This window comes from Boleophthalmus pectinirostris, unplaced genomic scaffold (assembly GCF_026225935.1).
Source record: "Boleophthalmus pectinirostris isolate CB_2022bp ecotype Guang Dong unplaced genomic scaffold, ASM2622593v1 HiC_scaffold_22, whole genome shotgun sequence".
Taxonomy (NCBI): Eukaryota; Metazoa; Chordata; class Actinopteri; order Gobiiformes; family Gobiidae; genus Boleophthalmus; species Boleophthalmus pectinirostris.
In genome coordinates this window covers 16,097,576-16,110,866 of record NW_026571190.1, presented here as the reverse complement: position 1 = coordinate 16,110,866, position 13,291 = coordinate 16,097,576, and the positions used below count along the sequence as shown (strand labels likewise).

General features: G+C 37.4%; 1 protein-coding gene across 4 annotated transcripts in view; it reads left to right on the top strand.

Annotated features, from left to right (window-relative positions):
• kcnq5b (potassium voltage-gated channel, KQT-like subfamily, member 5b) overlaps nt 1-13,291 on the top strand; it is a 165,657-nt gene that overhangs the window by 129,912 nt on the left and 22,454 nt on the right. For all 4 annotated transcript variants that reach the window (XM_055157947.1, XM_055157945.1, XM_055157944.1 and 1 more), the window contains exons 4-7: nt 7,221-7,396; nt 8,204-8,329; nt 12,127-12,237; nt 12,369-12,464. In XM_055157947.1, coding sequence (XP_055013922.1) covers nt 7,221-7,396; nt 8,204-8,329; nt 12,127-12,237; nt 12,369-12,464 — 509 coding nt within the window. The remainder of the gene's footprint in view (nt 1-7,220; nt 7,397-8,203; nt 8,330-12,126; nt 12,238-12,368; nt 12,465-13,291) is intronic.

Below are 13,291 nucleotides of genomic sequence, written 5' to 3'. Positions count from 1 at the left end.
GAAAGTGATCCACTGTGCTTTAAAACCTAAACATCTTCACTAGAATCATTTGAATAATTTCAGCCCTGGAATTGCCAATTTCCACTGACCTAAAGGTAAAAGGTAGCTGTTAACTTGAAAACTTCCGCTTCAAAGTAGAACCGAGCTTTTTGAGCTTTGGAGGTAGATAGGCTAATAATAAAGGATTACTCAACTCTGTGCATGCTTTTGAGGAGGCAACAGCATTCTACAATGGCCTAAGGCTCACACGAGTCAGTTTTGCATAATATAGGACCTTTAAAGGTAGACTGTAAATTTTCTGGCACCAATGTGTTTCCATGTAGTTGTTATTGTATGGTATTAAAGTTACTTTGCATTTATTCAACTGTACTGGCCTGTGTCATCACTTGCTTGCCTTCATGCAGATAGAAGTTTAATGCCATACTGTGGAATATTCCAGAGCAGAACAATAACTCCTTTATGTTGACAAACAGGTGGCGGACATTCCACCAGAAAAGTAACATGGTGCCCCTTTAAGGCTTTATGGACTTTTGCTCCAGTTTTTTTTTTTTTTTTACATCACTAAAAATGCTCTCTTGTGACAATGCCTCCCACATAGTGACTGTAATAATCCCAATTTAAACCATGGAGCTCTGTAAGCAGCTGATTGTCCGCGGCAGCTCTTTAAAGGTCATTTAGATCATTTAAATGAAGCTTTTTGTGTGTGTACATGTGTGTGTGTGCGTGTGTGTGTGTTTGTGCAAACATTCCCATGTGACTATAAGAAACAAAACAGCACCTTTAAAACAAATGACTGCAGACCCTGTGTTAGTCCCTGGAGCAGGGCCTCTGTAAATGTATGAGCAGAACCCAGGTCCATAACTCTAATTCTAAGTTGTAATGCTGCTCTGATTTCCCCGTTGGCCTCATTCATCTGAAGCCTGGTTTAAAGGATAGGAGAGATAGACCACTGTATGCTATGGCTAACAAAGGCTTAACCATGACTGACCTTACAGGAATGGCAGTGTATACTAGATATTGATTTCAAATATATAGAGATTTTAGTTTTAATTCACTGGGTATGCATTGTCATGTTAATTGTCAGTTTAACTCACAGGACCCATTTCTATGCTGAGTTTACATGTTTACGTGCGTTGGTGGGTTTCCTCCAGGCACTCCGGTTACCCCTATCAAACCTAAACATCCACCAAAGGCACAGTCCTCCAGTTAAAGTAGTTCTGACCATAGACTGTATGAAGAAGTGAGTGAGACATAGCATTCGGCTCCAGTCAAATGAAGCTCAAAGGCTAGCAGTTGTGGGGAAAATTTTGAGTTGGTAGTTAGAAAATTTCAGAGGTGCACCTCGGTCGAAGCAGACTCTCTGTGTCATGATGCACAACCATAGATTGAGCTTTTCCTGATGCCTGGGTTTCTTTTTTTTTTTTTCATCAGCACTGGAGTTGTTGGCAGCAGCAGTCTCATCTCTCCATGTAAGATGATTCCACCATCTCCGCTCAGTGCTTTCATGATTCTGAATTTTAGGATTGGGTCTGGATCTGCCCTTTTTCTTAGGGAAAGAATCATGTGCATTTCTAGGCCTTTGGTTCTAAGGTCCCCTGGGAGCTGGAGATGCCTGGGCTGGTTCTGCATTCTCCAACCTTTTCTTGTTGCGTCTCTTTTTTTGAAGGAATTTCCCATCCATCATCATCTCCATTGTCCACTCATGTCAACATCCTGTGGAGACCAGGCCATGCTTATCTGTGCTGTCTTCTCTGTGACAGGACAAATGTAGATTTCAGGTTGAGGAACCTGCACAGAACTTGCTCAGGAGAATGGCATAAAGCAGCTTCAGCGAGCTGTTTGGATGAATGTTTCCCTCTGATCATTATAATGCTAGATCTTTTCTGGTTCTTTCTTCTTTCCATTATCTTCAGTTTGTTATTATCAATAATCTTGACAATAAGTTGCAAGTATTTGTAGTGTTAATAATTGGAGACTTCTGCTTCTCTGTTTGTCAACAAGTGCGTCAACTATGGAATGACCAAAATCTGTCTCTTATCTCACAGATATAGTTGTGGAATGTCACGTGACTTCATCCTTTTTTAACAAAGCTTAATTATCATGAATAAGGTGCCGTGACAACTGGATTTTCTATGTCTTTGTTTGTTATCAATAAAAAAAACAAAAAAAACAAAAACAAAACAGTAATTCTGAGTTGGATAGCCATTCTAAATTAATAAATTGTTCTCAGCTTTTTAAAAAATGATTTAGTTTTTTGGAATCGATGTGATGGAGTGGAGCTCTATTCCACAACCACTGGTGCCAAACTTCCACAGCAGCTGCAGCTATTCTCTCTTGGTAATTCCATTAAATTGACCATTTCATTTTTTTTTTTTTTTTTGTAAGAAATTGTATTATTACTAAATATGTATTCACTAGAAAAAACAACCAAATATAATTGCTTTTTGTGTCATGGTAATGCTAGTTGTTATTAGCATTAGCTCTACAGTCCCTGACAAAAGTCTTGTCGCTTATCCATTTTGTAGAAACAAAAGCTTATAACCTGACTTTAAATTAATCCATTGGTTTTAGAAATGTCTCATATGAAAGCTAAAACCCTCCCAAATTATGCTCAATATACTAAAATAAATTTGCTTCACTGAAGAAAGATTGATCATTTAATGAACACAGAAAGGTCAGATTTTGGCAAGACAAAAGTTTTGTCGTCTTGTCATATGATGCACCCAATCCTAGATTACAGCCTCACCTGTGATCAGTTACTGATCAATCAATTAGTGGGTGTGTATAAAAAGAACCCCAGCACACCAGACCTTCACATCAACTGCAACTTGACCTCTGACAACATGCCTAAGATCCACCCTGAGACCAAAGCGTTAATTATCAAGAGGCTGAAGACCAGATCCACTGCTGAGGTGGCTGACACCTTCAATGTGTCTCAGCGTCAAGTATAAAGAATAAGAAAAAGATCTGAAATGACTGGAGATGTTTTTGACAAGCCCAGGTCCGGCAGACCCCGCAAGACAACTGCTTGGGAGGACCGTTTGTTGATTCGAAAATCCACGGCCCCTTTTCCACTGCAGCAGACTCCACCAGGCCTGGTCACCTCAAGTCCCTGTGTCATCCAGAACAGTTTGTAGAATTCTGTCTCGAAATGGCCTCCATGGTCGAATCAGTGCACAGAAACCAGCACTAAACAAAAGGCAATTAAAAAACCGTGTGGCATTTGCCAAGGAACACAGCCTGCTAAAAGGATGGACACTGGAAAAGTGGCAGAAGGTGGATTTCTCAGATGAATCCTCAGTTTAATTACATCACAGCCGCCACAAATATTGCAGGAGACCTACTGGAGCCCACATGGATCCAAGATTCACCCAGAAAACAGTTAAGTTTGGTGGCGAAAAAATCATGGTCTGGGGTTACATCCAATATGGGGGTGTGGGAGACATTTGCAGGGTGGAAGGAAATATCAATAGCCTAAAATATCAAGAAGTATTAGCTACCTCTTACATTCCCAACCATAAAAGGGGTCAAATTTTGCAGCAGGATGGTGCTCCATCGCATACTTCTATCTCTACATCAAAGTTTCTCAAGGCGAAGAAGGTCAAGGTGCTCCAGGACTGGCCAGCCCAGTCACCAGACATGAACATCATTGAGCATGTCTGGGGTAGAATGAAAGAGGAAGCATGGAAGGCAAAACCAAAGAATCTTGATGAACTCTGGGAGGCATGTAAGACGCTTTCTTTGCTATTCCTGATGACTTCATCAACAAATTGTATGAATCATTGTCGAACCGCATGCATGCAGTCCTTCAAGCTCATGGAAGTCATACAAGATATTAAATATGGCTCTCACAGCACCACTACTTAATTCACTGACGTTATGCAACATATTTTTGTATTTGACATAAATTATTTGTTCAATTTTATGTAGGCGACAAAACTTTTGTCTTGCCAAAATCTGACCTTTCTGTGTTCATTAAATGATCAATCTTTCTTCAATGAAGCAAATTTATTTTAGTATATTGAGCATAATTTGGGAGGGTTTTAGCTTTCATATGAGACATTTCTAAAACCAATCGATAAATTTTAAAGTCAGGTTATAAGCTTTTGTTTCTACAAAATGGATAAGCGACAAGACTTTTGTCAGGGACTGTACTTCATGCTTCACAGAATAATTGCAGTATAATTAGATGCACACACCACACAACTAAAATTTGTACTACATATCTGGCCTTTACTTAAAAACTAAACAAACAAAAAACAAGCCCCTTTAAGCTTCTTTATTTCTGATGCCACCTTCTTCCACACTCCTGGTCATTGTATCTGCACTGAGTAAAAGCACCTTGACTAGCACAGTAGTTAAAAATCAATATAATCTATACAACTTAAGTGTTTGAACCTTATCTTTGTCTGTGCGCACTGTCTTCTGTCAATAAAGAGGTATTTTACATTTTTTCAAAGCCTTGTAACCTTGTTGTTTCTCTTGTTTTCCTCTGTATCTGATGGAATGGTGTGTTGTTATCTTCCTCAAGGCGGTGATAGTGTGGGTGCTCAAAGAAATGTGAGACGGAGAGACTATTGTGGTTCAAAGGACAAAAGTGCATGTCCTTGCGGCTTTTTATCACATATTTCTCATATCAAAGAGGAAAAAAGGCAAAACAAAATGTTTTGACTTGAAATGGCATTTGGAAATGTTTTAAGATTTATTATTTACCAACCTTTTGAACATTTATGTCAGGGTTTGAAGTTCGAAGAAATGTAACGAGTTTCCAGTTTAGAATAGCGAATTACTATGCAAAAAGAAAAACTCTTATTTGCATTTTATCTTCTGCATACAGATAGTCAGGGCTCTCTATGAAACAGTATTATATAAGATATGGATAAACCTGAAGGTGTGTAAAAGTATTATTTTGACTGTAGTCTTCCTGATTGAATAAATAAATAAGCAACTTAAGATTCAGCCAATGGCAACAGTTGTAGTGTTTTGTATGTTTGTCAGTCAGGGTTCAATTGCATATTTTTATTGATATATAATTTAAGCTGTCACACATAAAACTGCTACATCTGACTAATTCGATGTAGGATATTTAGGTGTGTTTTGTACATGAAGGTCTAGTCTTGTCCATGTTTAGTTGTGGAAACTGAAAACCAGGAATTGAATACATGGTATTCAATTCTGAAATATTTCAAATTCTCAAATGTTGAACCTGATCATTTTGATTAGTGGCTAGACTCTATAACTGTGTTACAACAAAAATATCAGCATTTTAAATTAATCATCTGTATCAAATATTATTGGCTTTTAGAATATTGTGATGTCATCTGAAACCTGTCCACAGTTTTGTGTATATGCAAGCACAGCCTTTCACTGAATTGAATTAAAATGAAAAGTGATTTATATGTATTATTCTTTTAAATGTAACTGTAGCATTTATTCTCTGTTCAAGTGTGGACTCGTGTGCAGCGAGCACCTTCAAAGGGAATGAATGGGTGCTCTGCAGGACCCCACTCTCAACCTCATGGTGACATTTATGTATTTTTCACGGCTTTCTTCCCTGCTGTTATCTGCCCTATCTCTCCAGTCCTACCTTTTTCTTCTCCAAACACATATGAGGTTGTGTTGTTTATAGCTAAGGCCAAAATGCCATGCTTGGGTCAGCAGTTTCTGTCAGAGGAATGGCAATATGAGAGAAATCTGTGATAAATGACATAAAAAAGGCTTGGATTACACAAGGGACTGACCATCAGATAACTGTACGATTCAAGTGTCCCATAGAGACATTTTCATACTATCTTAATACTATGCTAACCAAAACCATGGTCATCTGGACAACCACTGCACTCCCTAGTGGCAGATTTATATTTTTTATGTAATGTTTATTTATTGACTTTTGGAGGATCATGGCGGGTAGTGTCTCTTGGTGGTTTTCCTCCAGACGCTCTGGTTCCCCCCATCAACCCAAAACAAAATGTACAATAGATAAACCACAACAAATTCCTCCATCTAAGGTAATCCAGATTAAGCCTGGCTCCAGAGATCTCCAGTTCCTGCAGCAAATTGTGTGGTACCCACTGCTCCTGCTTATCCCAGTGGCATTGAAGGCAGAGAGAAATTTACCTACATTTACAAATAAAGTGTACCTGAACCTTGAACTATAAAAATCTGTTTTAAAAAGTAGAATTATAGTACTTTTATCTAAAGTACAAAAGTACAATTTATCCACATTCAATAATGGACAAGAACACACAATAGCTTTCTTGTGCACATAGTTTATATAAAGCATATAGGAAGTGCAGTGTCTGAACATCTGATGCCTTTAAGCCCATTCTGTCACCTACAGAGCATTTCTCTGTGAAATCAATACAGAGAAATTGTATGACCTTATATATGACAAGGTTGGACTTGCGATCATGAATTGTATGGTCTGTATAGCTTGAATCTCCTTTTGCATTGAATCTGTTCTATTACTTCTACTGTTACGACTCATGAATAAGACATAATTCCCATGAGACGAAACACAAGGCTGAGTCCATGAAAACAAGATCAGATAAGATTTGGAAATAATTTAGAAAAAAATTAATTGCGCTGTTCAGTTCATATTTTGGCCTGAGAATTTTTCATTTTTTAATTTAATATTTCAGCAGTTTTCTAACACTGCTTCTTGGAACTACAGCTTCTTAAGAGATACAATGCCACAGTATTAATTTTTTTTTTTCATAGCAAAAAAAAATCAAAATTTTTACATTAGAAAATATTTATTGGCTCAAAAGAATTGTATTTTTTTTTTATATTAAGATGTTTCCAAGGTTTGTCCAGTTTATACGAGTTATTTTAGTACCAATACGTGTTCAAATGAGTATCTAGTTTCAGTACAAGTTCAGTAGTGAATAGTATCTGGGTATATATTTTTGACAATTCTAACCCCCCTGTATACATGTATTCATTTCATGGACATCACAAAATGCTTCAGTTATTTACACAATATAAAAAATCCATACATCCTGATCTCTACAAGCATGTTCTGAAATGTATGGGATTATTTTATCTGTTCCTATTTCAAATGCTAGTGCTCCTGGAGTTGTTTTCAATGTGCAGTTTGAACGGAAACCTATTTTTTGAACATCTACTGAAAATATTCTCTTAACAAAAATAACAATTACATTTTTGTACATTGCTAGTAAACTCTATAGTGTCTAATTTGCATTCCTCCTCCTCTGCAGACATCATCGTACTGATTGCGTCCGTGGCGGTGGTCTCAGCGGGGAGTCAGGGAAACATCTTTGCGACGTCTGTGTTGCGGAGCCTGCGCTTCCTGCAGATTCTCAGGATGGTGCGGATGGACCGGAGAGGAGGCACCTGGAAACTTTTGGGCTCTGTGGTCTACGCTCACAGCAAGGTGCTGCATCAGAGGCATTCACAAAATCTCAAATCACCCCCCTTAGAATTGTATGAGTCTAGGTAGAGATTGACTGTTTATATTTTTTTCATGGGCAAAGAAATTTGATAGATTTCAGCCACATGAATAGAGCCAACTCGACCAGTAAATTGACAAGAATTTATAGATCAAAATCAACAGATTTCTTGGAACAATATCCGATACCAGTATTTTATGGCTGCACTGTGTTTGTACAGTGGGTAGTGTATTAGCCTTCCATGAACTGCTTTGTAAGTAGTATACATAGGTAAAAAACATCAATATATTCCTCCTTCTTCTCCAGTAAATTGCTTTATAATTGTAAGCTCTATTAAAATTAAACTCAATCAGATGCTAGTATTACAAATAACATCTGATTGTAGCTTAACTTTGGCTATAAACGTTCACACGTTGTCACAAGTTTATTTACGGGTTTCGGTTTACTGTTTATGGTGATATTTTGAGGACTTTGCCCATTCAGAACATTTTGTTTTGAATAGTCACTGTAATTGCTATGGCAACGGTGCTAAATTTTCATCACTCTAAAACCCATGGGCAGAATCCGCTGACCGCAAAAGAGCACACACTACACCTATTGTCCATTTTGTATTAGAAATTCTGAGAAATGCCGTTAATCTAATGTATCTAGGTTAAGGTTTGGCATAGAGTAACTATGGTTAAGATTATGAAATTCATTGAAGTCAATGTAATGCCCCAAAGAAGAAAACCTAGAATACCCTATAAATTAATATGTCTTTAACCTTTTACCACAATACCCTCATTTTGCAGGAGCTGGTGACTGCCTGGTACATTGGTTTCCTGGTTCTCATCTTTTCTTCGTTCCTTGTCTATTTGGTGGAGAACAAGTTTAACAAAGAGTTTGCGACCTATGCTGATGCTCTGTGGTGGGGCACGGTGAGTTCACTTAGGCTATCAAAAAATATTCCCTTTTGCTTTAAAAGGCCTCTGATTTATTCTATAGTCAAGATAAATGGTCTTTACAATTACAACTGTAATTTTTATTCTTAGCATTTTACAAAGCATTTTGTAATGTATCAAGTTAAAGCTACTGTACTGACAATGAGGCTTCTCGTTTATTAAGAACCATGAGAAAATAACTGTCTGACACTTGATCCTCTCTCATGGTGCATTATCAAGATTGACATAAAAGTTTAAAGTAGGCTTACTTTAAGATTGGAGAACTCTATACAAAAATAAGCAGTATGAAAATAAAAATGCCAGGGCCGCATTTTGTTCCCAGTTTGACCCTGGTATGAGTCTATCCCACGCAGGCGTTTCTGTACCATGGTAGAATATCTGAATTGCAGGTAGGACTAAGTGGGCGGGGCCAATGGAACTAAAACATGGGTCAAACTTGATTTTTATTCTAAATCTATGATTTGTGATCCCCTCTAACAATTTCTAAGTACACATTGTTATTAGACAAAAGAATGTCATTTCCAGCACAAAATTGTTTTTTTTGACATTGTGTGGTCTGGCATAGATCAAGACCATTAAAATTATTCAAGGTTAATCTTTGTCTTACTTATGCTTTTTCACTTTTCAAATGAGAATCTAGTTTTGACATTAGTTTAATTATCATTTAGTATGTGGTTATTGATTTTGTTGGACAACCCTACCTGGGTTGGGCCCGACTTAATCTTGGTTTAGACAATGTTTAGTTTAGATCAATTCAAACCTATGAGATTAATATCTGGTGTTATTATAGTTATCCACTGGTTTCAAAATATTGCTGGTTTCAACTTGTCTTTTTTGTTTTATTCTCAGCTTATTAACTTATCTAACTTATCTAGGCTTTTCTTCCTTGTTTACCTTATCTACCTTTCGTGATTTAACCCATTTTGTCCTGGTTTATTAGTGGTAAAATTTTGGTTTGTGGTTATGCATAAGTTGCTTCTTGTTTTTGTACCAAATTTTGTTCCTCAAATATTGCTCATATGTGGCTGCATGCATTAACAACCATTTTCATAGCGGATCAAAAATCATAATGGCACTAATGGATGTCATTGTTAAGCTTCACAATAAAAGGCTGAATGGGAGCTTTTTCAATCACAAATGTGTCCCCAAACCGCAGACAGATAAATAGAACATGATTAGACCAAAATCAAAACACGCCTTTGCAATGTCCTGCTCTTAGTTCAGTTTTAGTGGCTTTACGGAAGCAAAGACACTGCAATAAGTGGCCCTTTTTAGATGTGAACATGGGGGGGAAATATATTGTAAAACTGTATTTGCAAAAACACACTTTTGAGGGAATCTAAAAGCTTTCAAATTGCATCTTGTAATTGGAGTTGTAGTAGTGTCAGTAAAAGTAGTACAAATTGTAGTAGGTCTGAATCTGGGTGATGGGGTGGAGCAATTAATCACATTTTAATAGTGATAACAATATATGTGTAATTAAAGAAAAGACACTTTTAATTCTAACAGCACACTAGATTTTAAAACATGACCCACAAAAACAAAACTACCTCAGAAGTATTTCATTTTAAGCAGTTTACATTAGTCTAAAGTTCCTCACTTATCTCATGCATTCCAAGTATCAGAATTATTCACCGCACTGAGTTTCTGCTTGAGTGCATGCTAATGTGTGCTTTCTGATTATCTCACAATTAAATGCTTTCCAATTAAATGCAGACAGTATGCGGCAGACTTGCTTTGACTTCTAGAGCTGCTGATACAACATATCAGTACCATAGACTGTAGAGAGAAAAGGACTAAGGGAGTGTGACGTCACCAGTGTTCGTCTCCAGTCAACTGAAGCTCCCGAGGCTATCAGTCATAGGAGCAATTTTGTACCAAAATTCCATATTAGGAATTTATTTATTTACAGAGAAACTAACGAAATAAAAACATCTGGATCATGTAGAGCATTGTTTCCCAAAGTCACAGGTGGGTCGCAAGAGATTTTTTGGGGTCGCCTTGTCACGATCTGCATGTAGGTTTGCAATATACATACACATAAATTTCCACGCACCCCACCCCTCCTCACTTCTTCTCCGTGTACGGAATCTCCGCATACCCCCCTCACTGATTACTGTTTTTCCTTGTTTAAACTTGAGTACCATATTTTTTGGACTATAAGGCGCACTTAAAATCCCTTAATTTTCTGAATAATCAATGTGCCTGATAATCCAGGGCACTTTATGTATTAATTGTTTTTGTGCTACTGAGCTCGAACCAATTTCCACATATATTCCACTGAGTTGTGTTCTTTAGTCTGACAGAAGCTGACTGCAACAGCGCACGAGGAGCGAGCTGTTTTTTTAATTGCTTGTAGTTTATGCAAATGAGCCATGTGGTTTTAAGTTTTGTTTCTGTAAAATGTAAACAAATGTGCACAAAGCTACATTAAACACATTATTACGCAATCTGTATTTGAGTCCTCCTTGCAGGAAATAAAGTCTCAGGTCTCAAGTGTCATCCGTTTGTTTCGCTTAATGCGCCTTATAATCCCTTGTGCCTCATGTATGAAAATAGACGAGAGAATTCAACATTACTGATATTGCGCCTTATAGTCCGAAAAATGCGGTAATACTAATAGTTCAGAGACACGATCACTCAGTCAACAATAAAATATCATCATTAATGTTCAATAATGGTCACAAATTTATTTTGTGATTTACGAATAATGTCTATTGACTTGGGTTGCAAAGATTTGTGACTTTTAAAATATGGTTCCCCAGAAAAAAAGTTTGGGAAACACTGATGTAGAGCATGATAATACAAACATTTGAGTCTGGAGCAGGAAGCACCCCATGTTCACTTCCTATATGGCTAGCAGATTAGCTTTATATACAGTCTATAATCGTAAGACAAATTTTGCTCAAATACATGGGGAAAAATTGGGTAAAGGTACTTTTAACCTTTTTTAAATCAGTACATTTTCTGCAAAACCGAGCACTCATGTTTCAGATGCTTCGTTCTTGCTTTAGGGAAAGTTGTAACGTCATTTTAGTCATGTGTTTATAAATTTGCTAAAATTATTTACTCTCATGACTCTTTACAAATTCACTTGCTTGAGAAAGTGCATTCAAACCCACCACAATAAAAGCTGTCTTTGAGATGGCACATGGTCTTAAACCACAGAGCCCCAAACACATCTCATGACTCACACATAATAGATATTTTCAGTTATCACACAACACAACATTGTAAACTTGTTTGCAGACTAGTAATTCTTTTCAGCTTTCCCGTTTGGTGAGTAATTTCATTTTTAGTGCCCCCACATTTCTGATAAGGGCATTCTGTAACAAAGGTGGGTAAAATTGCTCTTACTTAGGGCAATTTAGTTATTTTAGTTGCACCCAATTTTTCCCCATGTATTTGAGGAAAATCTGTGTTGCCCCAGTTGAGATCTATGACATAAGCAGTTCTTGAGGCCAGAATATGTCCACCGTGTACTATCTGCATCTAAATATAAGTATGTATACCAATAAGTGTTTTATTGTCTTTTTTATTAGGGTGCTTGGAATGCATAAGGAATAAGTGAGGAATAATTTTTGATCACTGCGGTTTAAAATGAACTAGTTCTGTATTTCATGATTATAAGACAGTAAAATTCAAGTATAGCGCCTTTAAATTTACTTAACTGGACACTGGGGAGTATGTGTGCTACAAATATATTTTGAGGAAAGGGAAGTATGTACCATAACCTCTTGTTGAAAGTTGAATTGAGTTGCATGTTTTTATAGATCACCTTGACAACCATTGGTTATGGAGACAAGACACCAAAGACGTGGACAGGAAGGATGCTGTCTGCAGGCTTCGCTCTCCTGGGGATCTCTTTCTTTGCCTTGCCAGCGGTGAGTCTATACCAAGAAAACAATTACATCAACAATTCTAATCCCTCTCAGTTCAATAACCCATACTGAATTAATTTTTTTACATTTTTTTTTTAGTTTAAGCTCATTGTGTATTACTACTTTATGTTTAGGGCATTCTGGGCTCAGGCTTTGCCCTCAAAGTTCAGGAGCAGCATCGGCAGAAGCACTTTGAGAAGAGGAGGAACCCAGCCGCCTACCTCATCCAGGTACTAACTTAAATATTTACACTTCTTATGCTAAAGAATAATTAAAGAATTTTATATAGGGTTGTACAAGTTATATTAAAGTGTGATTTATAATGTTTTGTTTTCTATTGTTACACTGTTAACATGTGTTCCGTCTCTCAGCTCACAATCGGGATCAGGGTCTGGAGTTCACTTTGTGTCTTATTTTGTTCCAATTGCATCCACACCAGACATAAGAAATGGGGACATGTCTTGTTTGGCATAGCATAATATTATGACACTTTGAATATGCTTTCTTAATGGGCATATTTACTAAGCGTCTGCACATGTGCTAACTAAGTGCTGTGAACGCACTAAAAAGAAGCAAACAGGGTGTTTTCGCCAAAATAATAAATAAACAAAAATAAGGAGTAGCAAATGCATATGAAGTAGTTTAGCGAGTGCTGCTTGTGGAAGCACACTGGAAAGACAGGTGTAAAATTTATGTGGAGGAAAAACAGATCCAGTTTCTGCACCAGTGGTGCATTAGAAGTATAAAGTAAGAGTCCATGCACTGGCTAATTCACAATGTTAAAATAGCTTAATTGTGTTGTTTTGAAGGCAGCTGCGGCTTAATAAAACAACACACTTTACCTATGGCACATTGGCCCTGTTCTGTCCATCACATTGGGGTTTCCTGAGTCAGTCTCACATCCTTAAGGTCCTGACAGTAAAGACCGGGGCTTCACACAGTGTACAGGAGGAGGAGGAGGCATGCCTGTTGATCACTGATCTCCTCCCATGCTGTGCTGGTCCAAAATGTCCAAGCCTTGTGCACAGCTTTTGTTCGTGTTTCTTCTTCAACTCCA